This window comes from Balaenoptera borealis (assembly GCF_965194805.1).
Source record: "Balaenoptera borealis genome assembly, chromosome: 7".
Taxonomy (NCBI): domain Eukaryota; kingdom Metazoa; phylum Chordata; class Mammalia; order Artiodactyla; family Balaenopteridae; genus Balaenoptera; species Balaenoptera borealis.
The window spans coordinates 85736751-85763130 of record NC_138864.1 but is presented as its reverse complement, the minus strand read 5'-3'; the positions used below and the strand labels follow the sequence as shown (position 1 = coordinate 85763130).

Sequence of the window (26380 nt, the reverse complement as noted above, 5' to 3'; positions counted from 1 at the left end):
AGTATATCTTAAGTTACTCAACCTATAAAGCCCTTAGGACAGTGCCTGGTACAGAATAAGCACTCAGTAGATGCAGGGTGGCAGCAAACCTCTAGATCTCTGCAACTTGGCATCGGTTGGGAGACTGTCAGAAATTCAAACTCTCAGGTCCAATTCCAGACTTACAGAGCCAGAACCTACAATTTTATCATGATCCCTTTATGATTTGGATGCAAATTAAAATTTGAAAAGAACATCTAGAAAGCATTTTTACATTATATTCTGAGGTATTACCTATAATAATTAATTTTTTAAAGAACCACTCCATTGCTCTTCTGAAGTTACATTTATTTTTAGCAAAAGGCAAAGTATTATTTGGGATAAAAATTCCTCCGTTAGTGATTTTTTACCATACCTCTGTATTCAAAGAGAGACCCAACTAAAGCCCAAGGTTGTAGAGGACTGCCATCTAGTGGTAGTTCATTCTGATGCACATACCAAATAAACTCCCTCTGCCTATCAGTACTCTAAACACATTTGTTTAAAATGCTGCCAGGTTTTCTTTTTGCTTAATTCCTTTCTTGAAGACTACTGACACGATTACCCAACTTAATAATTCCACAAGAAGACATCTTAAATACAGAGGAAGGTAGAAGACAAAAATTTTTCAATTTCCTTTTTTAAACTCAGATAAAAAATTTAAAAAAAAAACCTCAGATCAAGTGATCAAGCCTAGGGAAGTTTTCAGATTAAAAGACTGACCCGCTCTCTCCTGTAAAGGTGCACATCAGACACACACTAGCAGCATCAGGCTTAGAAAATAGGCTTTCTTTTGAAATGTGCATTTCTTGGGGTGACTTCTACTTTCTTCTTCCTAAGTTCTGTACTTTTTACAATATATTTATATAGTTTGCAGGGGTGCTTTTTTGAGAAAAAAAGTATTTTGTAACCTTCTGACTCAATAACTCCACTTCTACATTCTATCCTAGGAAAATAATAAGAAACATGGGCAAAGATTTATATTCAAAGACGTTCATTTCAGCAAACCAAACTTAATCTCAACAGCTTCATAATAACCCACTGAATCTATGCATCAAAACTTATTTAATCATTCTCCTCTGTTACTCATTTAGATCACTTCTAATTTTTCTATATTACAAATAAATATATGTATATACAAAAGGAAGGAAGGGAGGACAAAGAGGAAGGAAATAATTAAATATATGTCAATTTGATATGACTTTTTCACATTTTGGATCACTTCCTAATATACATTCCCGTAAACCACATATCAGCATTCAAGAACATTTTCACAGTTCTTAACAGCCAACCTGCTTTGTAATAGTACTGTAAAATTTTACATGGCCACAAGCCATGTAGGATGTACAGACTGTACTATCACCACTCTAGCAGCAAGTTTTATCCCATGGATAATTTTTTAACAGTTTTACAATTAAGATATAATTTACTTACCACCCCTTAAAAGTATACAACTCAGTAGTTTTCAGTGTATTTATAGAACTGTGCAACCATCACCATAATCTAACTTGAGTTCATTTTCATCATCCCAAAAAGAAACCTTGTAACCACTAGCAGTAACTCCCCATTCCCCATGCCAATCCCCCCAAAAGGCTAATTTTTACTACCTTACCACCCCACTACTTTTTCATGTTTTCTTTTAGATACCTCAATGATATTATGCAAGTGTTTCAAACCCATGAAACGAATAATTGCTTCTGCTACTCGGATATCTCTCTGTTTCAAATTGGGAAATATCCTGCTTAACCATAGGAAAGTAAGATAACTTATAATCACCTTTTGTTTTTTCAGAAGGTACTTTTTAAATGTAAGGCATAATTTAAGAACTAAGAGAAGATATATAAGTACAAAGTTACCTATTCTTTCCAAAACTAGTAGCAACTCTAATTACTTTGAAAGTCCATTACTGAATATAGCAAAAATGTCACACAAAAGCAAGGAATTTCTTTTTTATTTAATTTTAAAACTTTATTTTAATTGGGTTAACTTGATCTGGTAATAAAACTAAAAGTACAGTGCAATCAATGTAAGATAACATTTGACATGTGATCTAAAGAATTGTCTTGTTAAAAATAGGGCTTTCCTGGTGGCACAGTGGCTGGGAATCTGCCTGCTAATGCAGGGGACAGAGGTTCGAGCCCTGGTCCGGGAAGATCCCACATGCCTCGGAGCAACTAAGCCCGTGCACCACAGCTACTGAGCCTGCGCTCTAGAGCCCGTGAGCCACAACTACTGAGCCCACGAGCCACAACTGCTGAAGCCCGCACGCCTAGAGCCCGTGCTCCACAGCAGGAGAGGCCACTGCAATGAAAAGCCTGCGTACCGCGGCAAAGAGTGGCCCCCGCTCGCCGCAACAAGAGAAAGCCTGCGCACAGCAACAAAGACCCAACACAGCCAAAAATAAATAAAATAAAAAATAAATAAATTTTAAAATAAATAAATAAATAAATGTCTTGATACTACCAAAAAATAAAAACTTACTTTCATTTAGCCAAAGCACTTTTTCCTCATATAATAATTTTTTTTACTCCAGATGTATAGAATTTAGCCATTTTTCTTTTGGGGATTTAGTAGGGGAAAGAACATGGAAAATAGTTAATTAAACAGGGGAGACCTAGGTCCCCCGATCATATCAGACATTTTTTTAAAGAACAGTGGAAATCAGTTCTAACAGCTGAAGTTGGGAGGGGACACCTCACAGAAGTTAGCCTCTCATCAAATTTTAGCTTTTTCTTTCCTCTCTTCATTTCACTCTAGACATCTCCCATATTCTTCAAATAATCCAAACATTCCTGTTACTCAAGGTAAGCAATACTGCAATCCAGTCAAGTGTTTTGTCTCATATCACTTTAATTACACAAAATGTTTATTTTTACATTACCACCCCCCAAAATATTCTTGCCTTTACCTCTATATATGAAAAAAGTGAGTTCACATGAATGAAGGATGCTTCCAAAATAAAGACATTTTTTGTGTCACTAAAGCAAAATCTAACACAGGTAGCCTACTTTTTATTAACACAACAGTTAAACAATAAACTCATACAAACTTGAGCCCAAAGAGAGCTATATTATAAAATCCCTAGTTACATGTTCATCAGGTGCCCCCCACAAACACACACACACACAATCACACAGGTGTCGACACCTGGCTTCCTATCCTCATTTCAGCACTAGCAGCTCCTCTATCGTCCTGTCACAGTGAAATGAGAGGAGTTGGATTGTAAATTATTCTCCCACACCAACAGCAACAGTATACACAAGCAAGCACCAAGCCCTGGTAACTCAGAAGCTCTGGAACTACGGTGGCAGCCCTTGCGCTAATTAGAAAGAGATACCACCAGGGTGGGAGGAACCCAGCCTCACTGAGCCAATACTTCGCAAAGGTAATGCCTTTGTGAAATTTAGGAAAGGCACCCTTCCTCTGGGGATGTTTATTCCAGGCCAGAGCACATGGCTTGATGAGCAAGATCAGGTCTGCATTTCAGTCTCCACATGCCCCTGGTCCAGGTGCCCTGGTTTAGAAACAATCTGCACAACCCTGTACAGTGGCCCTGGAGGTGGATTGGGTGGAGACAGGGGTCTACAGCTTCACCCTGCCTATACCCTGCCTAAGTAGAGCAGGGACCCCCATCAACGAAAAGATCAACCCCTTCTTCCACTGAGAGAGGCAGGGACACAGTTCCACCACAGAAAAGCTCAATTTCAGTCAGCTCATTTATAAAAGACAAAATGTAAAGAAAAGACAGTTTTAGAAATGTCTCTGTAGACCACATAAAAGTGCTGGTTATATGAAAATCAAACACATTCAAGGTTTAAAGTTTTCTTTTTTTATTACTTTGCCCAAGTATTTGAATATAAAGGTTTCAATAAAATATGTTTCACTCTAAGATTCATACCACATAATTCTCCATTTTTATATGGCCAAATATTCTGGCCCTTACAATAGCACACTCATGATTAAATGCAAATTACCTTTTACACCACCAAATGATCCATAAGTCATATTGCAGGCTGTTCTCTGAAGATTATGTTCATACATCAATTTGATCTGATATTGGGTCCCATGTTCCACATTACCCAAGCTTCCTAAAAAGAGAAAAATAAAAAGACTGCTTTGTATTTGTTTACATTAAAATATATTAATATCTTCTCATCCTCTTACCAATTCCAAGTAATTCAATTTCAGTGAAATTTAAAATGGCAAAGCACTAAAACATATGTATTATGAACAATTAGTATACTGATGACACAGAATGCCAGCACAGTTAAAACAATTTAAGTCTCAGCTAGATTATACCAATAGATGAAATACTACGCTGGGTGACATTTTGTTATCTATGTCCATTATGACTGAGTAAAGTGTAATTATTTAAGTAACAACAAAATTCTCCAATTTCAGTTCTGAAATAAATGAGGTTAAGTTCCCTGCATTTATAACAATGATAGACCAAAGACATGAATCAAAGTGTCTAAGAAAAAAATTCCCCACACTTTCAAGCAATTCAATTTTCTGTCCCAACTCTCAAAATATTCAAGCCCCTAATATATTATGTTCTAATTTAATAGAGAGATCTAAAGCTTCTCTCAGCAAGTAAATACAATATGTTTTCTTTGAAGTCTGCCAAGAATAATCTCCTTCAAAAGAAAGAAAAATACTTTCCCTGCATTTAATAGATCATATGTGCTACAATCACTTTGTAGTTCATTCCAAATGAGAAAAGATTCTTTATCCGCATTTTACTCTCTAGTTGTTAGGCTTTCTAGAGTATATACAGTTAGAGCTATATCCTAGTGATCAGGCAAGAACATTATGATTAAAAGAGGTGTTAGAAAGAAAAATGATTCCAAATGTAACATTTTCCATTAAGAAGCATCTTTGTCATTTGTTCAAAAATGCAAAAGTTAAAAGAAAAACTTAAAATATCACAAAGCAAATGAAATAGTCCCAAACTGGATAATATTAGATGATTAAAACAATCTAAATATAGGGGCTTCCCTGGTGGCACAGTGGTTAAGAATCTGCCTGGGAGTAGGGGCAAGATGGCGGAAGAGTAAGACGCGGAGATCACCTTCCTTCCCACAGATACAGTAGAAATACATCTACACGTGGAACTGCTCCTACAGAACACCCACTGAACGCTGGCAGAAGACCTCAGACCTCCCAAAAGGCAAGAAAATCCCCACGTACTTGGGTAGGGTAAAAGAAAAAAGAAATAACAGAGACAAAAGAATAGGGACGGGACCTGCACCAGTGGGAGGGAGCCGTGAAGGAGGAAAGGTTTCCAGGCACTAGGAAGCCCCTTTGCAGGCAGAGACTGCGGGTGGCAGAGGGGGGAAGCTTCGGAGCCGCGGAGGAGAGCGCAGCCACAGGAGTGCAGAGGGCAAAGCGGAGAGACTCCCGCACAGAGGCTCGGCGCCAACCAGCACTCACCAGCCCGAGAGGCTTGTCTGCTCACCCGCCGGGGCGGGCGGGGGCTGGGAGCTGAGGCTCGGGCTTTGGTGCTAGCCGGGAGGGAGTCCGGGAAAAAGTCTGCAGCTGCCGAAGAGGCAAGAGACTTTTTCTTGCCTCTTTGTTTCGCGGCGCGCAAGGAGAGGGGATTCAGAGCGCTGCCTAAACGAAATCCAGAGACGGGTGCGAGCCATGGCTATCAGCGCGGATCCCACAGCAACAGGGGCGCAGAGGGAAAAACGGAGAGATTCCCGCACAGAGGCTCAGCGCCGAGCAGCGCTCACCAGCCCGAGAGGCTTGTCTGCTCACCCGCTGGGGCGGGCGGGGCTGGGAGCTGAGGCGCGGGCTTCCGTCGGATCGCAGGGAGAGGACTGGGGTTGGCGGCGTGAACACAGCCTGAAGGGGTTGGCGTGCCGCGGCGAGCCGGGAGGGAGCCGGAGAGGAGGTCTGCAGCCGCCGAAGAGGCAAGAGACTTTTTCTTGCCTCTTTGTTTCGCGGCGCGCAAGGAGAGGGGATTCAGAGCGCCGCCTAGATGAACTCCAGAGGCGGGCGCGAGCCACGGCCATCAGCGCGGACCCCAGAGACTGGTAGGAAACGCTAAGGCTGCTGCTGCCGCCACCAAGAAGCCTGTGTGCGAGCACAGGTCACTCTCCACACTGCCCCTCCCGGGAGCCGGTGCAGCTCGCCACTGCCAGGCTCCCGTGATCCGGGGACAACTTCCCCGGGAGAACACACGGCGCGCCTCAGGCTGCTGCAACGTCACGACGTCTCTGACGCCGCAGGCTCGCCCCGCCTCCTCCGTACCGCTCCCTCCCCCGGCCTGAGTGAGCCAGAGCCCCCGAAGCAGCTGCTCCTTTAACCCCGTTCTGTCTGGGCGGGGAACGGACGCCCTCAGGCGACGTACTTGCAGAGGCTGGTCCAAATCCAAAGCTGAACGCTGGGAGCTGTACGAACAAAGAAGAGAAAGGGAAATCTCTCCCAGCAGCCTCAGAAGCAGCGGATTAAAGCTCCACAAACAACTTGATGTGCCTGCATCTGTTGAATACCTGAATAGACAACGAATCATCCCAAATTCAAAAGGTGGACTTTAGGAGCAGGATATATTAATTTCCCCTTTTCCTTTTTTTGTGAGTGTATATGTGTATGCTTCTGGGTGAGATTTTGTCTGTATAGCTTTGCTTTCACCATCAGTCCTAGGGTTAGGTCCGTCCATTTTTTTTTTTTACTTTTTACTTAAAAAAATTTTTTTCTCCTATGTTTTCTTAATAATTTTTTCCGTATTTTCTATTTTTAGAAATTAAAAAAATTTTTAATAAGTTTTTTCATATTTTTTATTTTAAAAAATTAAAATTTTTTTTCTTAATAAATTTTTTTTTAATTTTTTTCTTATTTTTTTACTATAAAAAATTAATAAATCTATTTTTAAAAATTAAAAAAAAATTTTTCTGAATACATTTACTCTTAATAATTTTTTTTCTTATTTTTTATTATAATAGCTTTATTTTATTTTATTTTATCCTCTTTTTTTCTTTCTATTTTTTTCTCCCTTATATTCTGAGCTGTGTGGATGAAAGGCTCTTGGTGCTCCAGCCAGGCATCAGGGCCATGCCTCTGAGGTGGGAGAGCCAACTTCAGGACACTGGTCCATAAGAGACCTACCAGCTCCACGTAATACCAAACGGCAAAAATCTCTCAGAGATCTCCATCTCAACATCAAGCCCCAGCTTCACTCAACGACCAGCAAGCTACAGTGCTGGACACCCTATGCCAAACAACTAGCAAGACAGGAACACAGCCCCATCCACTAGCAGGGAGGCTGCCTAAAATCATAAGGCCACAGACACCCCAAAACACACCACCAGACGTGGACGTGCCCACCAGAAAGACAAGATTCAACCTCATCCACCAGAACACAGGCAATAGTCCCCTCCACCAGGAAGCCTACACAAACCACTGAACCAACCTTACCCACTGGGGACAGATACCAAAAACAACGGGAACTACGAACCTGCAGCCTGTGAAAAGGAGACCCCAAACACAGTAAGATAAGCAAAATGAGACGACAGAAAAACACACAGCAGATGAAGGAGCAGGGTCAAAACACACCAGACCTAACAAATGAAGAGGAAATAGGTAGTCTACCTGAAAAAGAATTCAGAATAATGATAGTAAGGATGATCCAAAGTCTTGGAAATAGAATAGACAAAATGCAAGAAACATTTAACAAGGACATAGAAGAACTAAAGAGGAACCAAGCAACGATGAAAAACACAATAAATGAAATTAAAAATACTCTAGATGGGATCAATAGCAGAATAACTGAGGCAGAAGAAAGGATAAGTGACCTGGAAGATAAAATGGTGGAAATAACTACTGCAGAGCAGGATAAAGAAAAAAGAATGAAAAGAACTGAGGACAGTCTCAGAGACCTCTGGGACAACATTAAACGCACCAACATTCGAATTATAGGGGTCCCAGAAGAAGAAGAGAAAAAGAAAGGGACTGAGAAAATATTTGAAGAGATTATAGTTGAAAACTTCCCTAATATGGGAAAGGAAATAGTTAATCAAGTCCTGGAAGCACAGAGAGTCCCATACAGGATAAACCCAAGGATAAACACGCCAAGACACATATTAATCAAACTGTCAAAAATTAAATATAAAGAAAACATATTAAAAGCAGCAAGGGAAAAACAACAAATAACACACAAGGGAATCCCCATAAGGTTAACATCTGATCTTTCAGCAGAAACTCTGCAAGCCAGAAGGGAGTGGCAGGATATACTTAAAGTGATGAAGGAGAAAAACCTACAACCAAGATTACTCTACCCAGCAAGGATCTCATTCAGATGTGATGGAGAAATTAAAACCTTTACAGACAAGCAAAAGCTGAGAGAGTTCAGCACCACCAAACCAGCTTTACAACAAATGCTAAAGGAACTTCTCTAGGCAAGAAACATAAGAGAAGGAAAACACCTACAATAACAAACCCAAAACATTTAAGAAAATGGGAATAGGAACATACATATCGATAATTACCTTGAATGTAAATGGATTAAATGCTCCCACCAAAAGACACAGGCTGGCTGAATGGATACAAAAACAAGACCCATATATATGCTGTCTACAAGAGACCCACTTCAGACCTAGAGACACATACAGACTGAAAGTGAGGGGATGGAAAAAGATATTCCATGCAAATGGAAATCAAAAGAAAGCTGGAGGAGCAATTCTCATATCAGACAAAATAGACTTTAAAATAAAGACTATTACAAGAGACAAAGAAGGACACTATATAATGATCAAGGGATCGATCCAAGAGGAAGGTATAACAATTGTAAATATTTATGCACCCAACATAGGAGCACCTCAATACATAAGGCAAATACTAACAGCCATAAAAGGGGAAATCGACAGCAACACAATCATAGTAGGGGACTTTAACACCCCACTTTCACCAATGGACAGATCATCCAAAATGAAAATAAATAAGGAAACACAAGCTTTAAATGATACATTAAACAAGATGGACTTAATTGATATTTATAGGACATTCCACCCAAAAACAACAGAATACACATCTTTCTCAAGTGCTCATGGAACATTCTCCAGGATAGATCATATCTTGGGTCACAAATCAAGCCTTGGTAAATTTAAGAAAATTGAAATCGTATCAAGTATCTTTTCCGACCACAACACTATGAGACTAGATATCAATTACAGGAAAAGATGTGTAAAAAATACAAACACATGGAGGCTACACAATACACTACTTAATAACGAAGTGATCACTGAAGAAATCAAAGGGGAAATCAGAAAATACCTAGAAACAAATGACAATGGAGATACGACGACCCAAAACCTATGGGACGCAGCAAAAGCAGTGCTAAGAGGGAAGTTCATAGCAATACAAGCCTACCTCAAGAAACAGGAAACTTCTCGAATAAACAACCTAACCTTGCACCTAAAGCAATTAGAGAAAGAAGAACAAAAAAACCCCAAAGCTAGCAGAAGGAAAGAAATCATAAAGATCAGGTCAGAAATAAATGAAAAAGAAATGAAGGAAACAATAGCAAAAATCAATAAAACTAAAAGCTGGTTCTTTGAGAAGATAAACAAAATTGATAAAGCATTAGCCAGACTCATCAAGAGAAAAAGGGAGAAGAGTCAAATCAATAGAATTAGAAATGAAAAAGGAGAAGTAACCACTGACACTGCAGAAATACAAAAGATCATGAGAGATTACTACAAGCAACTCTACGCCAATAAAATGGACAACCTGGAAGAAATGGACAAATTCTTAGAAAAGCACAAACTGCCGAGACTGAACCAGGAAGAAATAGAAAATATGAACAGACCAATCACAAGCACTGAAATTGAAACTGTGATTAAAAACCTTCCAACAAACAAAAGCCCAGGACCAGATGGCTTCACAGGTGAATTCTATCAAACATTTAGAGAAGAGCTAACACCTATCCTTCTCAAACTCTTCCAAAATATTGCAGAGGGAGGAACACTCCCAAACTCATTCTACGAGGCCACCATCACCCTGATACCAAAACCAGACAAAGATATCACAAAGAAAGAAAACTACAGGCCAATATCACTGATGAACATAGATGCAAAAATCCTCAACAAAATACTAGCAAACAGAATCCAACAGCACATTAAAAGGATCATACACCATGATCAAGTGGGGTTTATCCCAGGAATGCAAGGATTCTTCAATATACATAAATCAATCAATGTGATACACCATATTAACAAATTGAAGGAGAAAAACCATATGATCATCTCAATACATGCAGAGAAAGCTTTCGACAAAATTCAACACCCATTTATGATAAAAGCCCTGCAGAAAGTAGGCATAGAGGGAACTTTCCTCAACATAATAAAGGCCGTATATGACAAACCCACAGCCAACATTGTCCTCAATGGTGAAAAACTGAAACCATTTCCACTAAGATCAGGAACAAGACAAGGTTGCCCACTCTCACCACTATTATTCAACATAGTTTTGGAAGTGTTAGCCACAGCAATCAGAGAAGACAAAGAAATAAAAGGAATCCAAATCGGAAAAGAAGGAGTAAAGCTGTCACTGTTTGCAGATGACATGATACTATACATAGAGAATCCTAAAGATGCTACCAGAAAACTCCTAGAGCTAATCAATGAATTTGGTAAAGTAGCAGGATACAAAATTAATGCACAGAAATCTCTTGCATTTCTATACACTAATGACGAAAAATCTGAAAGTGAAATTAAGAAAACACTCCCGTTTACCATTGCAACAAAAAGAATAAAATATCTAGGAATAAACCTACCTAAGGAGACAAAAGACCTGTATGCAGAAAATTATAAGACACTGATGAAAGAAATTAAAGATGATACAAATAGATGGAAAGATATACCATGTTCCTGGATTGGAAGAATCAACATTGTGAAAATGACTCTACTACCCAAAGCAATCTACAGATTCAATGCAATCCCTATCAAACTACCACTGGCATTTTTCACAGAACTAGAACAAAAAATTTCACAATTTGTATGGAAACACAAAAGACCCCGAATAGCCAAAGCAATCTTGAGAACGAAAAATGGAGCTGGGCGAATCAGGCTCCCTGACTTCAGACTATATTACAAAGCTACAGTAATCAAGACAGTTTGGTACTGGCACAAAAACAGAAATATAGATCAATGGAACAGGATAGAAAGCCCAGAGATAAACCCACACACATATGGTCACCTTATCTTTGATAAAGGAGGCAAGCATATACAGTGGAGAAAAGACAGCCTCTTTAATAAGTGGTGCTGGGAAAATTGGACAGATACATGTAAAAGTATGAAATTAGAACACTCCCTGACACCATGCACAAAAATAAACTCAAAATGGATTAAAGACCTAAGTGTAAGACCAGACACTATCAAACTCTTAGAGGAAAACATAGGCAGAACACTCTATGACATACATCACAGCAAGATTCTTTTTGACCCAGCTCCCAGAGAAATGGAAATAAAAACACAAATAAACAAATGGGACCTAATGAAACTTAAAAGCTTTTGCACAGCAAAGGAAACCATAAACAAGACCAAAAGACAACCATCAGAATGGGAGAAAATATTTGCAAATGAAGCAACTGACAAAGGATTAATCTCCAAGATTTACAAGCAGCTCATGCAGCTCAATAACAAAAAAACGAACAACCCAATCCAAAAATGGGCAGAAGACCTAAATAGACATTTCTCCAAAGAAGATATACAGATGGCCTACAGACACATGAAAGAATGCTCAACATCATTAATCATTAGAGAAATGCAAATCAAAACTACAATGAGATATCATCTCACACCGGTCAGAATGGCCATCATCAAAAAATCTAGAAACAATAAATGCTGGAGAGGGGGTGGAGGAAAGGGAACTCTCTTGCACTGTTGGTGGGAATGTAAATTGATACAGCCACTATGGAGAACAGTATGGAGGTTCCTTAAAAAACTACAAATAGAACTACCATACGATCCAGCAATCCCACTACTGGGCATATACCCTGAGAAAACCATAGTTCAAAAAGAGTCATGTACCAAAATGTTCATTGCAGCTCTATTTACAATAGCCAGGACATGGAAGCAACCTAAATGTCCATCGACAGATGAATGGATAAAGAAGATGTGGCACATATATACAATGGAATATTACTCAGCCATAAAAAGAAATGAAATGGAGGTATTTGTAATGAGGTGGATGGAGTTAGAGTCTGTCATACAGAGTGAAGTAAGTCAGAAAGAGAAAAACAAATACAGTATGCTAACACATATATACGGAATCTAAGGAAAAAAAAAAAAAAAGGCCATGAAGAACCTAGTGGCAAGACGGGAATAAAGACACAGACCTACTAGAGAATGGACTTGAGGATATGGGGAGGGGGTGGGGTGAGATGAGACAGGGTGAGAGAGTGTCATGGACATATATACACTACCAAATGTAAAATAGATAGCTAGTGGGAAGCAGCCGCATAGCACAGGGCGATCAGCTCAGTGCTTTGTGACCACCTAGAGGGGTGGGATAGGGAGGGTGGGAGGGAGGGAGATGCAAGAGGGAAGAGATATGGGAACATATTGTATATGTATAACTTATTAACTTTGTTATAAAGCAGAAGCTAACACACCATTGTAAGGTAATTATACTTCAATAAAGATGTTTAAAAAAAAAAAAAGAATCTGCCTGCCAATGCAAGGGACACAGGTTCGAGCCCTGGCCTGGGAAGATCCCACATGCCGCGGAGCAACGAAGCCCATGTGCCACAACTACTGAAGAAAGCCTGTGTGCAGTAACAAAGACCCAACACAGCCAAAAATAAAAAAATAATAATAATAAATAAATAAATTTATTTTTAAAAAATCTAAATATATGTTTGTATGTATGTATGTATATACATATTTATACATGTGCATTTACTTGTTTGTTTTTTGTCCAGAAGGATTCACCAGTGTACACTGAGGTTGCAAGAACAGAAGTATTTCTACTTCCACTTTACAACTGAGGCACCTTAAGTTTAAAAAAGAATTCAATAAATTTCCCCCAAAATCACATAGCTGATAAGGGACACAGTACTCAAACTAGGTCTTCAGAGCCAGCACTATATATCCTGGTACCTGGTTGTCCATCATTTAACAACTTTCAGGGAACCTGGTAAGCCAATGACAACTTCCAAAATTGAAAAAAAAAAGCAGCATCAAAAATATGTTATTTCCTGGGGAGGGATGAATTGGGAGTTTGGGGTTAGCAGATGCAAACTATTATATATAGAATGGATAAACAACAAGGTCCTACTGTATAGCACAGGGAATTATATTCAATATCCTGTGATAAACCATAATGGAAAAGAATATAAAAAAGAATGTGTGTGTGTGTATATGTGTATATATATATATATATATATATATATATATATATATATATATGGATAACTGAATCACTTTGCTGTACAGCAGAAATTAACACAACATTGTAAATCAACTATACTTCAATATAATATATATATGTTATTTTCACCTCTACCTTTCTCTCCCTGGCTTTCTCTTCCTCATTTGGAAGGTGGAGGGTTGAAAGAGAAAAACTAACAGGCAAGGATTTCTTGGAGGAGAACCACTTCTACTCAGATCTATGCCCCTGAAAATGCTAACAACTCACATACCAATAGAGTAAAAAAACAAAGAGAAAGACTCAGATTTGCCAGCTAACCCTGATAGGAGATGAAAGCTTTCTGGAACCTAAATGGTAGTAAAATCAGTAAGGTCCAGAGAAACTGGTGGTAATCACAACCATACCAGCCACACGGGCAAAAACAAAAAACAAAAACTCTAAAAACATAACTCACAGCATTGACCTAAGGACAGTTCTAGCCTCTAAGAAACCAGGAAAAAAAAAGATCCAAGAAACTTTTGGTTTGTCCCTACAGAAATTCCAAATTTCATTCTGCACCTAAAACCGGATGGACCCCTCCGAGTAAGGAATGCACTTACGCATGCCTGCTAGCCAAAAGGTCAGTGAACACAAGGGTCAGCAGTCAATATTTAAACAAACTTGCATGAAATGACATTAGGATTTATGTCTTGAAAAAGCTGCAAATGCATTGGTAAGTTTTTAAATTTCAGGTGACAGCACTTTAAAATGTATTAGTGCACCTATGGAGAACAAAAGACAATTTATCTTCCTTCAATACTAACTTGGAATAAAGGTAGTACCTGAAAATCTAAAAATTCTGATCACTTGTTTTCTAGAGAAGCATTGATGACATAAGATTAAAATTACTTACATAGGTTTTGTCCTTGAATATACAGACTGAATACAGTAAATGTATATCTATAATAATAGTCTATATGTAGCTAAAGTTAATGTAAAGTTTCATCAATTAGATAGTAAATGGATATCAGAACATTTATGCTGATGGTCTTATTTAAACAAGACCTAATTTAAACAAAATAATTCTCTGGACAATCAAAGGTCACCTTGAAAACAGGTTTTGGTGTAATTTTACATAACTGCTGAGAAATCTAATGATGTTAAATGAAATAAAAGCCATTACAGAGTAAGCTAAAAGGTTCATTGTATTAAATAATCAAATTAGATTATATAACCCTGTCAAAAGTAAAGAGACATCCTTTTGCCCTCTCACGGCAAATATTAAAATTCTATAAATATGTCAAATGCTTAGTAAGTACAAAATTTTTGGAAAAGAATATTTAAAAGAACATAATCAGTATGGCTTAAGCTCACACATCTGTAACCATTTACTCAGAAACTGCGGCCCATCAGGAAGGAATCTGAGATGCCATGTGATGCTTTTCCTTTACCAGAGTATGATAAGATGGGCAAAGTTCAGGTCAGCAAGACCCTGCTGTTTCTCTGTATTAAGCCTGCATTTAATGACATATCACCCCCCCAAAAAAAAAGTCAGCACACTAGCCTCTGATTATTAGGAGTTGTTTGCTATATCCAGGAGGTCTCCTCTAATTTGCCTCAAATATTTTTTAGGAGTACATTAGCGCATAAAAGAAAACAAAAAACATTTGGGGAGGGGGCCGTCAGGGTTAAGGATGTCAAGTTCAGCTAACACTTTTCATCTGCTGACACCAGTGGTTTCACTTAAACTAGAAAGTGTTTATGCTTCCCCTGTTACAGTAAAAGCTAGGTAAAAGTTCAGTCTGGTACCTCAAGAAACATATTCAAGAGAACAAAAACATTAACTTCTCTGCTTCTCAATTTAAGCCAAGCCAGGAAAAATATACAAACTGTCAGCGTATGAATATCATAGGAAGCTGAAGAAATGAGAGACAGAGAAGGAAAATGAGGTGGAGTGTAAGGGAATGTAGTTTGGACAACTCCTCATCCCCAGAGAATACAAAGCTTGTAAATGAATAGAAAGAATAAAAGAGCAATAAAATCGCCATTCCCGTGACAAATAACTTTCATTATCAACACTAATTTGAAGGAGGATACCAATGTCCCATAAACAAGTTGTGACCAAACATGCCAGTTTCTTTCACTAGCCTTTTTTGATAAACACACATTTCATCCCTAGTCTATGCCCTACACCCCAGTGAAACTCTAGAGACTTCTGGCTTTCTGAGCCATCATTCAAACGAGACCAGGGAAGGCCAAGAGTCTAACCTAATTTCTAGATTTTAGGATGTCTCCCTCTCCTGCCCTCTTAGAGCTCCCAGAGCCTCTAGAAGGGACCAGTACCCCAAGCAGTATTCAAGAGTTACTGTGGGCAAGTTCTCCTCCTCCATACCTGTTAATAAAATATCACTTGAAGTTAACAGGCTTATGATGGAAAACAGAGGAACAACTAGATTCCTGCAATAAAGTAGCCTATATCATACCTTCTCCATTTACTCTGGAACACTAAATATCTGCCCTACCACTAGGAGGAGCAACATCTTTTACCATGAAACCAATAAGAGTATTTAGCAATGACAGTAAGAGGTAGTTTACCAGGCCTCTGATATAAATAGAATGGAAATGGAAAAGAAAATGATAGTGGTAACAGAGAAGGGAAAGAAGAAAGAAGAAAATAACATACAGAGAGTAATAAATAGCCACTACCAATTGCCTCAGCATTACCTAGAAATAAGTTCATTCATTCATTCAACAAGTATGCCTACCACACACCATGTATCAAGGCTGCCTTCAAAATCTAATAGATCTTTGCCCCAAAAAGAGATGGCCTAAGAATATCCAGCTCTGGGACTTCCCTGGTGGTGCAGTGGTTGGGAATCCGCCTGCCAATGCAGGGGACATGGGTTCGAGCCCTGGTCGGGGAGGATCTCACATGCTGCGGAGCAACTAAGCCCATGCACCACAACTACTGAGGCTGCGCTCTAGAGCCCGCGAGCCACAACTACTGAGCCCATGCATCACAACTACTGAAGCCCCTGCATAGAGCCTGTGCTCCGCAACAAGAGAAGCCACCACAATGGGAATCCGCGCACCGCAACGAAGAGGAGCCCCTGCTCACCACAACTAGAGAAAGCCCGCGCACAGCAACGAAGACCCAAAGCAGCCAAAAATAAAATAAATAAATTTATCTTAAAAAAAAATCCAGCTCAGTGACAGTAAATATGAATCATGACTCAAATTGAAAGCAAAATACAAAGAAAGCCCAAATCAAGAAAATGAATGTGAGACATCCAAATCCTAGAAGCTAATATTTACAGCAAATTCCGAAAGAGAGTATCTTTTGTATAAGCAATAGGTCCACAGACACTCAGCTTTATTGTATCCGTTAAAAGATTCCCCCATATTGCACGTCATAAAAATTACTGTCAACTTGGACTAAAATTTATCTAATAACTGAAACAAAATTTGTAAGTTACCTTTTCATATTTAATAAGGGCCAAAATGCTGAAACCAAAATGCAATTAACTTTCATACTTGTACCCACAGAACCATGTCAGGGAATGAAACCTAATTAAGTCTCAAATAAATGCCTTGAGGTCTGGTTGAGTGAAGACAACCAAAAGCCAAGAAATTGGAACTGTAAAGAGAAATACTCGAGGTTCACCAAAGAAAATGTACTTTAAACCACCATGACTCAGCATCTAATGAATTCTGCTGTTGCTGTTGAACATTTCTTAAGACTCAAGTGTCCTAAATACCCAGAATTGGCCTCTATTAGTCATAGGCAATCCTGCACACAATTCCTCAGAGGAAGGAGATTCCAAGGAACCCTCTACAGTGATAGAAATTTAAGTATGCATGGAAATAGCAGACCAAGAAAATGTAATAGCCTTTGTACCTGAAAGAATAAATGAACAATGGGAAAATGCTAAGCAAGATAAGAAAACCTTCAACTGAGTCAATATTAACTATTCTTACATAATACTAAGAAGTCCAGATTTTAGTACAAATTCTACATTAGAAAAAAATGTTTCTTACCTGAGACAGAGTAGACACACAGTTTTCTAGAATGCAACACAGCCAAATGAAGCATTTCAGTACCTCTGAAAAACAGGGAAAGTTTTAAAAGTTTAAATACTAGTTTCAGATGTAACCCAAAAAAATGACAAAATGATTTTAAAAAGAGATTTTAACCATAACCTATCATGAGTGAACTAAATAATTCACTAGATAACATTCAAAGCTGAAAAATAAATTGAACAACAAGCAACCAGTTTGGCAATACCAGAGGCCCAAGCACTCTGCCTCAAGAAGCTGCCTTCACATTGAGGCCAAGGGAGTCTCCCAGCAAAAGTCATATCAGAGGTGCCTTCACGAGTGCTCTCCCACAATAAGGAGATCCATGTGGGACTTCCCTGGCAGTTCAGTGGTTAAGACTTCGCGTTTCCATTGCAGTGGGTGCGGGTACAATCCCTGGTTAGGGAACTAAGATCCCGCAAGCCGCAGGGTGTGTGTGGAGGGGGAGACCCACGTTCTGGTCCTGGCTTGAGCGAGTCACTTACACTCTCTAAGCCTATTTCCTCTTTTGGAAAATAAGAGGTTTAAATTAAATGAAATAAAAATCATGTGAATGCACCTTGTAAAGTATAAAGCACTACAGAATGCTAATCATCATTGGCAAAAGGCATATATCACATGGAGGTCTGAAATTATACTAAAGGTATTGAAAATATTTCAGTTTGGTCTAAATCTCAAATAGAAATAAACGGCCACTGCCACCACTACACTTCCCAGCCCCTATCAAGTGGTTTCCAGAGACAAGGCACAATCTAGAAATCCCAACTTCAAAGTCTTCAAGGGTCAAGTCAGAAGATGTAAGTGAATAAAGGGTGTAAATGGCTGTGATCAATTGGAGACTAGGGCCAGACTAAAGGAGGCAGCGACTACTCAGCTCTGGGCTTGTGGCCAGATCTCCACATTTTTTTCAAGAAAAGCCAGAAAGCAGGGATTTTATGTGAAAATTTCTCATTCCTAAATGTTGGCAATTCTTTTAAATTTAAAACTAATCTGCAAGCAGGCCTCTGATGTTCGACCTCTGATGCAGACTCTGTTCTAAACTGAAAGGACTATAGTTGAAGTCTGAAGGCCTGGACTGGGGTCTTGACTCTGCACTTTGATATTTCTGTGATCATTTAATCTTTCAGAGTGTGAGTTTGTCATTTATCAAATAAGAATTATATTAGATAATACCTGCAAAACATTGTTACAGTGAATATATAAATACTCACCAACTCACTCTACTACCAGAAAATGAAAATATACACAACTATCACATAATCAAGACCGCCTTCAAAGATTTTTATATGTACCCTGTAACACTCAAAACAATCTTTCCATCATGCACAGGAAAAGAACATGATGTCATGGAAAGACAGTAAAGAATGGAGTCAGACAGACCTGGGCCTGAATGCTGGCTGTGTAACCTAAAGCTCTAAGCTCTAGCCAGTTTCCTTATCTCTAAACGCAGATCACATCTTACAGATAAGATTAATGAGATAGTACTAGTCAATTAATACTAGTACAGTATCATTAATGTTCACCTCCTCCCTTCCAACAAGTGATCACATAGGTGAAAGCCACACTACTGTGTAGAATGATTGTGACAGCATTCCACTTTTTTAAAAAATGAAAAGGTAAAAATGCTCTTAGAGGCAAGAATTCTTTTGTCTCCTTACTTTATAAATCCATCATATTTAATATGTGCTAGGTACACAATGGGCACCTAATCATCATCAGCTTTGAGATGGAGTAGATATTTACCAGCCACGTCAATCATAACATCCTGATCCAGCCTGTCACAGGGCATAAAAGTCCCATCTCATGTCCTGGCCTATAGCATCCACGAAGCAGCTTCCCAACAGAATGAATCGTGTTACCAGAAGAGGGTTAATGCTCGGGAGCAGTCTTTCAGGTTTTTCTAGTAGGAGTCAGGGCCCTGAACAAGTGGAACCTGGGGCCAATAAATCACGATGTGCAACTGGAGTGAGCCAAAATCCAGAGCTCAGGGCACTCCCCGACTTAAGACAGCAAAAGGGCGCTCAAAAAGAAAAGGTACGGGAAAACAAGGCCACCTCTGTCTACATAACACTTCACAATAGATACTTTTATAAATGATTAAGAAATACAGGCTTAATTTTAAGAAAATGCATGTATGAAAATAAGATAAAATCAGCAATATCATCAGTAAATAAAAAGCAGATATATTACACAAAATGCAAAATAATAAACGGTGTTCTAAAATAAATAAGGTTTAAAAATAAAGTACTTTGAACCAAAGACTTACTTTGTGGGGTGAGCTGGCGTCCTTTAAGAAACTAAGGACCTCTCTACCCCAAATAAGTAATTCATTTCAAAGCTTCAAAGTTATGCACCAAATCACATAACTGCTATGATGTCTAATTTTTTTAAACAAACAATTTGTTTAAAACTGGACAATTAGTGCTTTAAGTGGTGAATACTTTCTATTTCTTTGTCTGGTTATTTTTCAAAAGCTTATCTCTTTTCTTTAAGCTTCTGACACATCAGGCATCTTAGGTCTGTTACTATAAAAAAGTCCTAAATTATTCTATCTTAAATGTACAGGTTTCCAAATTTTAAAATGTTCAGTACATGAGGACCACCTAGGTGACAATATACAGGAAATATATTTAATTCATAGATAGTCTTTTTTTTTTTTTGAAGCATCCACAAAAGTGACATAGTAAGGGATTGACATACTCCAAGTATTAAGATAAAACACCAGAATTGGTGGGCTGTACTTACGAAACAAACTTTCCTACTTCCACTTGCAGTATTGGATCTCGTAGATGCACTTCTAGAAGCAAATCTTCAGCTTGAGCTCCATCTCCTGTTTTTACAGGATGAGGATTAAAGATCCTTAGGTATCCCATAAAGCTACCCACAATTACTTTATCTGTAAAGAGATTTTTTTAAAAATATAGAAAGAAACAAACATTAGCAACAAAAATTTTTTGGAAATAAAATTTCCAGTGTCTAAAAGAGAAATCTAAAAATTAAAAGAATCCAGTTTTGCTTCATATGCAAAAACCAATCTGCCAATAGAATATGTAATTAAAGTGAACTTATCTTAATAACACATAGCTTTTCAAAAATAGCTTTACATCACCAATATTCAAATGTACTAACATATTATATTTTTCTTAAGCCTTGATTTGGGGTCGTAGCCATAATTTAACACAGTCAAAGCAAGCCCTTTTAAGAAAGGACCAGTATCAGGTTGTAAGCTGATTTCGTCATAGAGTGTCAACTCTATACCTGGTTTTGGCTGTTGAAACACCGTATTAACTCAGTGTAAAAACACTGAGGCCTCATTAGACAGAGTGCTCTGATTTACAATTTCTAGTCTTGGGTACAAAAGGAGGAAATAGTAGGATAGGTATTATGGGTTGAATTGTGTCCCCCAAAAAGATATGTTGAAGTCCTAACCCCCAGTACCTGTGACTTTATTTGGAAATAGGGTCTTTGCAGATGTAATCAAGTTACGATGAGGTCACGCTCAATTAGGTAAGTGATAGGACTCAATTAGTATCCTTATAAGAAGAGAAGCCAGAGACAGGGGTGGGGAGAGGAGAATGCCACGTGAAGACATAGAGACAAGCAAGGAGAAGATGATCATGTGACAATGGAGGCAGAGATTGGAGTGATACATCTACAAGCCAAAGAATGCCTGGTACTATCAGAAACTGAAAGAGGCAAAGAAGGATCCTAGAGGCTTCAGAGGTAGCGTAGTCCTGCCAACACCTTGATTTTGGACTTCTAGTCTCCAGAACTGTGACAGAATAAATTTGTTGTTTTATGCCAGCCAATTTGTGGTACTTTGTTATGGCAATCCTAGGAAACTAATACTTTGGGTTGTTTGAAATCCCTGGATTAGAAGAATACATTGACTTTTTTCTATCAGCTTAAAAGAAGGAGTTCTACACACTTATTTATTGAGAGTTTATTAGGTGCCAGGCAATGGTCTAAGTAGCTTATATATACTAACTGATTAAATCCTCATAATAACCCTATGAGAGAGGTACTATCCTAGGAATTTCAATCCTGAATAGAGACACACATGTCATTAAGAATCTGGTGATACTATTCAAAATAGCCAAGACATGGAAACAACCTAAATGTTCATCAACAGATGAATGGATAAAGAAGATGTGGTACATATATACAATGGACTACTATTTAGCCATAAAAAAGAATGGATTAATGCCATCTGCAGCAACATGGATGGACCTAGAGATTATCATACTAAGTGAAGACAAATACCATATGATATCACTGATATGTGGAATATAAAATAGGACACAAATGTACTTATTTACAAAACAAACAGACTTATGGTTGCCAAGGGGGAGGAGGAATGGGGGAGGGTTGAATTGGGAGTTTAGGACTAGCAGATGCAAACTATTATATATAGAATGGATAAACAACAAGGTCCTGCTCTATAGTACAGGGAACAGTATTCAATACCCTGTGATAAACCATAATGGAAAAGAATATGAAAAAGAATGTATATATATATATATATATATATATATATATACACACACACACACACGCACACACATATATATACATATATATATAGCTGAATCACTTTGCTGTACAGCAGAAATTAACACAACATTGTAAATCAACTATACTTCAATTAAAAACAAAATGAATCTGGTGCTGGGTGATCTGATGGCAGCCTCAGAGGTCTACAAGGTCTCTGGAAACATACTGGTTCCTGTCTCTGACTAAGGCTTGGCCAAATGAACTCTTCCTGCATTCAGGAGAGCTATGTCACTCTCATTCCAATCTCTCTTTTATTTGCATTTATCAAAATTGTTTCCTGTCACTTTGTGGCAAAAAAATAAAATAAGATGTTAATTGATATACAGATTAGCACCACTGAATAAACTACAGACACCAATTCCTGCAGGGATATTTGGAAATTGGTTGTTGAGCTAAGTTGGGGCACAAAGCATTAAGACTCCTGTTCATATTCTAGGTGGGGTTAAATAGCATTGTACACAGTGACAGAACAGTAATCAAGTTAACACCTCCAAGCATCTGGAACACTGTGCCCATTACAGGTGACACTCTAGTGAACTGAACAGCTGCTGCCAAATGAACAGGAAGGAGGAATGCCAAACCATACATAAGATAGCTTTTTCTAAGGGCACTGGATAATTTAAAGTAAGAGAATGATAGGTTTAAATCTCAAAATTCTCATCTCAAGGTAAAGAATAAAACTCAGGGTCTTTGAGAGTCTGCAGAATTTCTTACCTCTTTTAGCAGGGGGCTTAACCCCTAAGAATCTAGTTCAGGGATTAACTCTATAGGTTTTAAATTGCAGTAACAAATGAGTTCACAGTCTCTCCAGGTTTCTTGCATAAAAGTAAAGACATTGATCACAAAGAATGGGACTCAACTTCAACAAAGCCCTATCCTCAGGGGTAAGAGGAAACCAGGATGGCCAAGTCCAAGTGGTGACAATTTAACCCCTAGAATTAAAATGTGTATGTATGATTATTAAAATAGACAGCGGGACTATTATAGTAACCAGATCTCAGGTAACAGTCTAACTATCACAGATTACAAGCTATAATTAATTAATATGGGATCCCCAGGAATGGAACAAACAGGCAACTCATTAAGGCCCTTTTTCCCAGTGATTGATTTCTTTTTATTATTGAGTAGTATTTAATTGTAACAATGTACTATAGTGTGTTTATCAAATTAAGGCCTTTTCTGAAGTCTATAACCAAAAGTAGTCCAGGTCTATGGAAAAGAGGACTAACTCAAGCCACCATATTAGACAGTCATGGCATAGCACTGATCCCCATACTTAAGTCAATTTATAGACTCAGAGTCACTTGAACAAAGACAAGGTTATGTATAGACTGCTGTAACACCACACATGCCTAATGTGAAGTTTCCTCAGATTCTTCCCTATTGGACCAGTAGTCATTTATCCAAGTGTACTGAGGAAAGGTATATACCCAACCTTTATGAGAACACTTGAATATTGGCTCTAAATTACTGCTAATTCTGGAAGCCCAGGAAGATACTGTTGTTGCCAATTATGGAGATCCCATGATAAATGAACTTCCTAATTTAGTTCACCCAGTGGGAAAGCAAAGCCAACCTATGATTTCTCACCCAGCATAGGAGAGCTTAAAGGAAATGTATTTCCGTAGAAAACGGTAGAGTATCCACTTGGTTCTCTAACATGCAGAGCGAGGGATATTATATCGAAAGGACTATATGGAAGCCAGTGGAACTCCATCTCTCCAACAGGGAGAAAATCAAAATCAATATCACTCCTAAACCTGATTTGGGGTGGTTTCCAAAATTTAATTCCAAAACACTTAACTCTGTAATATGTGATAATTCCTATCAAAGCCCTGTTTAATAACCAGATTTGCTGATATCAAAGTCTAATTAATGGGTCTTATAGAGTTAGAGTTGATCAGTATAACTTAAATGGTAACTCTAAATTCTTCTGTTATTCCACAAATTATTTTTTCTTGGAGCCAACTAATACATCCCATCTGCTTGAGTACAGTTCTAAATCTTAGTAATGTATTTTCTCCTTTCCAATACACAGAGACCAACAGAAATGATTTGCTTTCACCTGACAGAAGCAGGAGTATATCTTTACATGTACGACCACAATCCAATCTGCAGGAGCCAGGACTACCTCACCATCTCATAAAGGCTGAATGGGGCTGAAAGAAATATGAGTGAAACCCAGGGACCCCCATGGGCCCTTCCTGTACTGTCTGTATCAGTAGTAAATGGAATTACTATAACCCTCTTTAGGCAAGCGTCAGTGTTCTAGATCCCCCAGGAATGAAGAGGCCTAGAACACAGCCGGGTGACCAGTTGCAAAACAAAAGGATGTAGCTCCCAACATGACTTCTTCAAGTTGCCATACAGTTTTTCCTGCTCCTTCATCTTAACTTTTAAGTTTTTCCTTCTCTTCTTCTTTTCCTCAACTATTATATATTAGGTTGTGAACACGGATTGTATGTACCAATTATTCTAGAGGAAGCAGAATATTGGAACATGATCATGACCGAATGACAAACGAAAGGTATAACACCCAGGGATCCTAGATTTGAAGAGCCAGAGCTCCCTGAAAGAGCCTCTGAAGCAGCAGGTGCACGCAGTTATCTCCCGTGGCAGATGGGTAAGAGTATGTGTAAGTGCAGTTGTACAAGGGACAGTTGCCCCATGTAAGGTATAAATGCTGAGAAGCTAAAAGATAAATATAAGAACTATTTTTTAGTCTGCCTTATATAATGTGTTTTTAACTCTGATTCTTGTAATAAACACTCCCTCCAGGTTATATGTTAGCACGTAATCTAAGCTGAACCATTCAGATTCTCTCAAGATTAACGAGGAATCCTTCTTCTATGAATCAAGTCAGCTTCACCTAAAGCAATTTCAAGATGCCTAATACTATCCTTTCACTCTCTGATCACCTCAGAGAAAGTAGGGATCAACTGGCATTATTGTCTCAACTTCCCAAACTGACCTGCAAACTTCTCTTCATCTATGTCCATTCTTACCTTCTTGCCTTCTATCACAGTGAAAAAAATTCTCAAACCTGTTTAAAGTTAACCCTTCCATCTGCGTACTTGATCCCACCTCCAACTGTCTTCTCTGGATCCCTGCTTTATCAATTATATCCTCTATGCTACACACTGAATTTTTCCCATTTCTCTTTACCCTACATTGTCCCCAGTCATCATTCTCCCTTCTTCGCTTCACAGCTGTTTCTTTAAAGGGCCATAAACACTCAGGCTTCCCCACTTCTAACTCTTTCACTCTCTGCAAATCTAGATTTTGTTACCATTATGCCCATTCATCCACCCTCACCAAGGATACTAACAAACCACTTGCCGCAAAACAATATGGAAATTTAAAAATCAGTCTTCACGTCACTAAATCTTGCCTCCCAGGTATCAGCCCAACTGGTTCTCCTGCCTCTCTGCCTGCCCTTCTCAGAATCTATTACTGACTACCTGTCCCAAAGCGTCTCCCTTAATGCTCATATTCTCCAGGTTATGGTCCTAAAGTTCCTTCCCTCTTGTTCCATCTTCTCTCTCGGTGCATTTGCACCCATTCCCAGGGCTTCAAATACAACCAGTGTACTGCTCACTCCCAAATCTCTACCTCGATTCTGCCTACCAGACACTTCTGTTTCAAACAGAGCATTTCCGAAACTGCTCTCACTAAACTTCCACTCCATAAGATCAACAGTAATAATTCTTAAACTTCAGTGTGCCACCATTCAACTTTGGAGCTTGTCAAAATGCAGATACCTAAGCCCCCGTCCAATCCATCTACCCCCCAGAGAATATGATCTTAGAAGATCTTGTACATCTGGGATAGAAAATCTTCATATATAATAATCACCCCAGAATATTATGATGTAGGTGGTCCAGGCTTTGAGAAATAATGATCAGTGTTTTTTTTCTATGTGGAACACACATACACACAGAATGATTTTTGTATAGCATGCTTGGGAAAACAGAGGAAGCTGCTCACAGCTGGAAGTAAATAGGGTGGATGAAACATCTCAGCATATTGGTAACCCAGTGGTGGCACCCCAGTGAGGAGCTCTAATAGAAATGATGAGTGAACACTATGTTATTCAGATAATCAGTAAGTATAGTTTCCAACCAAGTTAAGCTTTAAATAGTTTGGGCAGAGGTGGGTTTGAAATTGTTTCTCTCTGGCAGGTATTTTTGTGATATGACTCTTCTATGCTACCAAATTATAGAGGAATCATAAATTTTAACAAACAGTTGGGCAGGAGGCAGGGTTGCTAATCTTTGAAGAACAGCTCAGGACACCTTATGAATAGAAGACCTTTGCCTCTCCTATCAGTAGGAGGGCAGGGCCCAGATTTTCCTTAGAAACAATTTAGTAGGTGCTCAGA

The 26380-nt window shown here is 38.7% G+C and overlaps 1 protein-coding gene and 1 pseudogene across 13 annotated transcripts in view; one reads left to right on the top strand and one right to left on the bottom strand.

Annotated features, from left to right (window-relative positions):
* Positions 1-26380, top strand: part of LOC309632218 (small ribosomal subunit protein eS6 pseudogene) — a 260166-nt pseudogene that overhangs the window by 86691 nt on the left and 147095 nt on the right. The gene's annotated exons all lie outside the window — the stretch shown is intronic.
* BBS9 (Bardet-Biedl syndrome 9) overlaps positions 1-26380 on the bottom strand; it is a 480217-nt gene that overhangs the window by 442033 nt on the left and 11804 nt on the right. For all 12 annotated transcript variants that reach the window (XR_014246785.1, XR_014246786.1, XR_014246787.1 and 9 more), the window contains exons 6-8: positions 20191-20341; positions 17407-17471; positions 3993-4106 (exon numbers count right to left, since the gene is read on the bottom strand). Coding sequence is in view for 7 of the 12 variants with exons in the window: in XM_082399436.1 (XP_082255562.1) it covers positions 3993-4106; positions 17407-17471; positions 20191-20341 (330 nt within the window). In the remaining 5 variants the exon portion in view is untranslated. The remainder of the gene's footprint in view (positions 1-3992; positions 4107-17406; positions 17472-20190; positions 20342-26380) is intronic.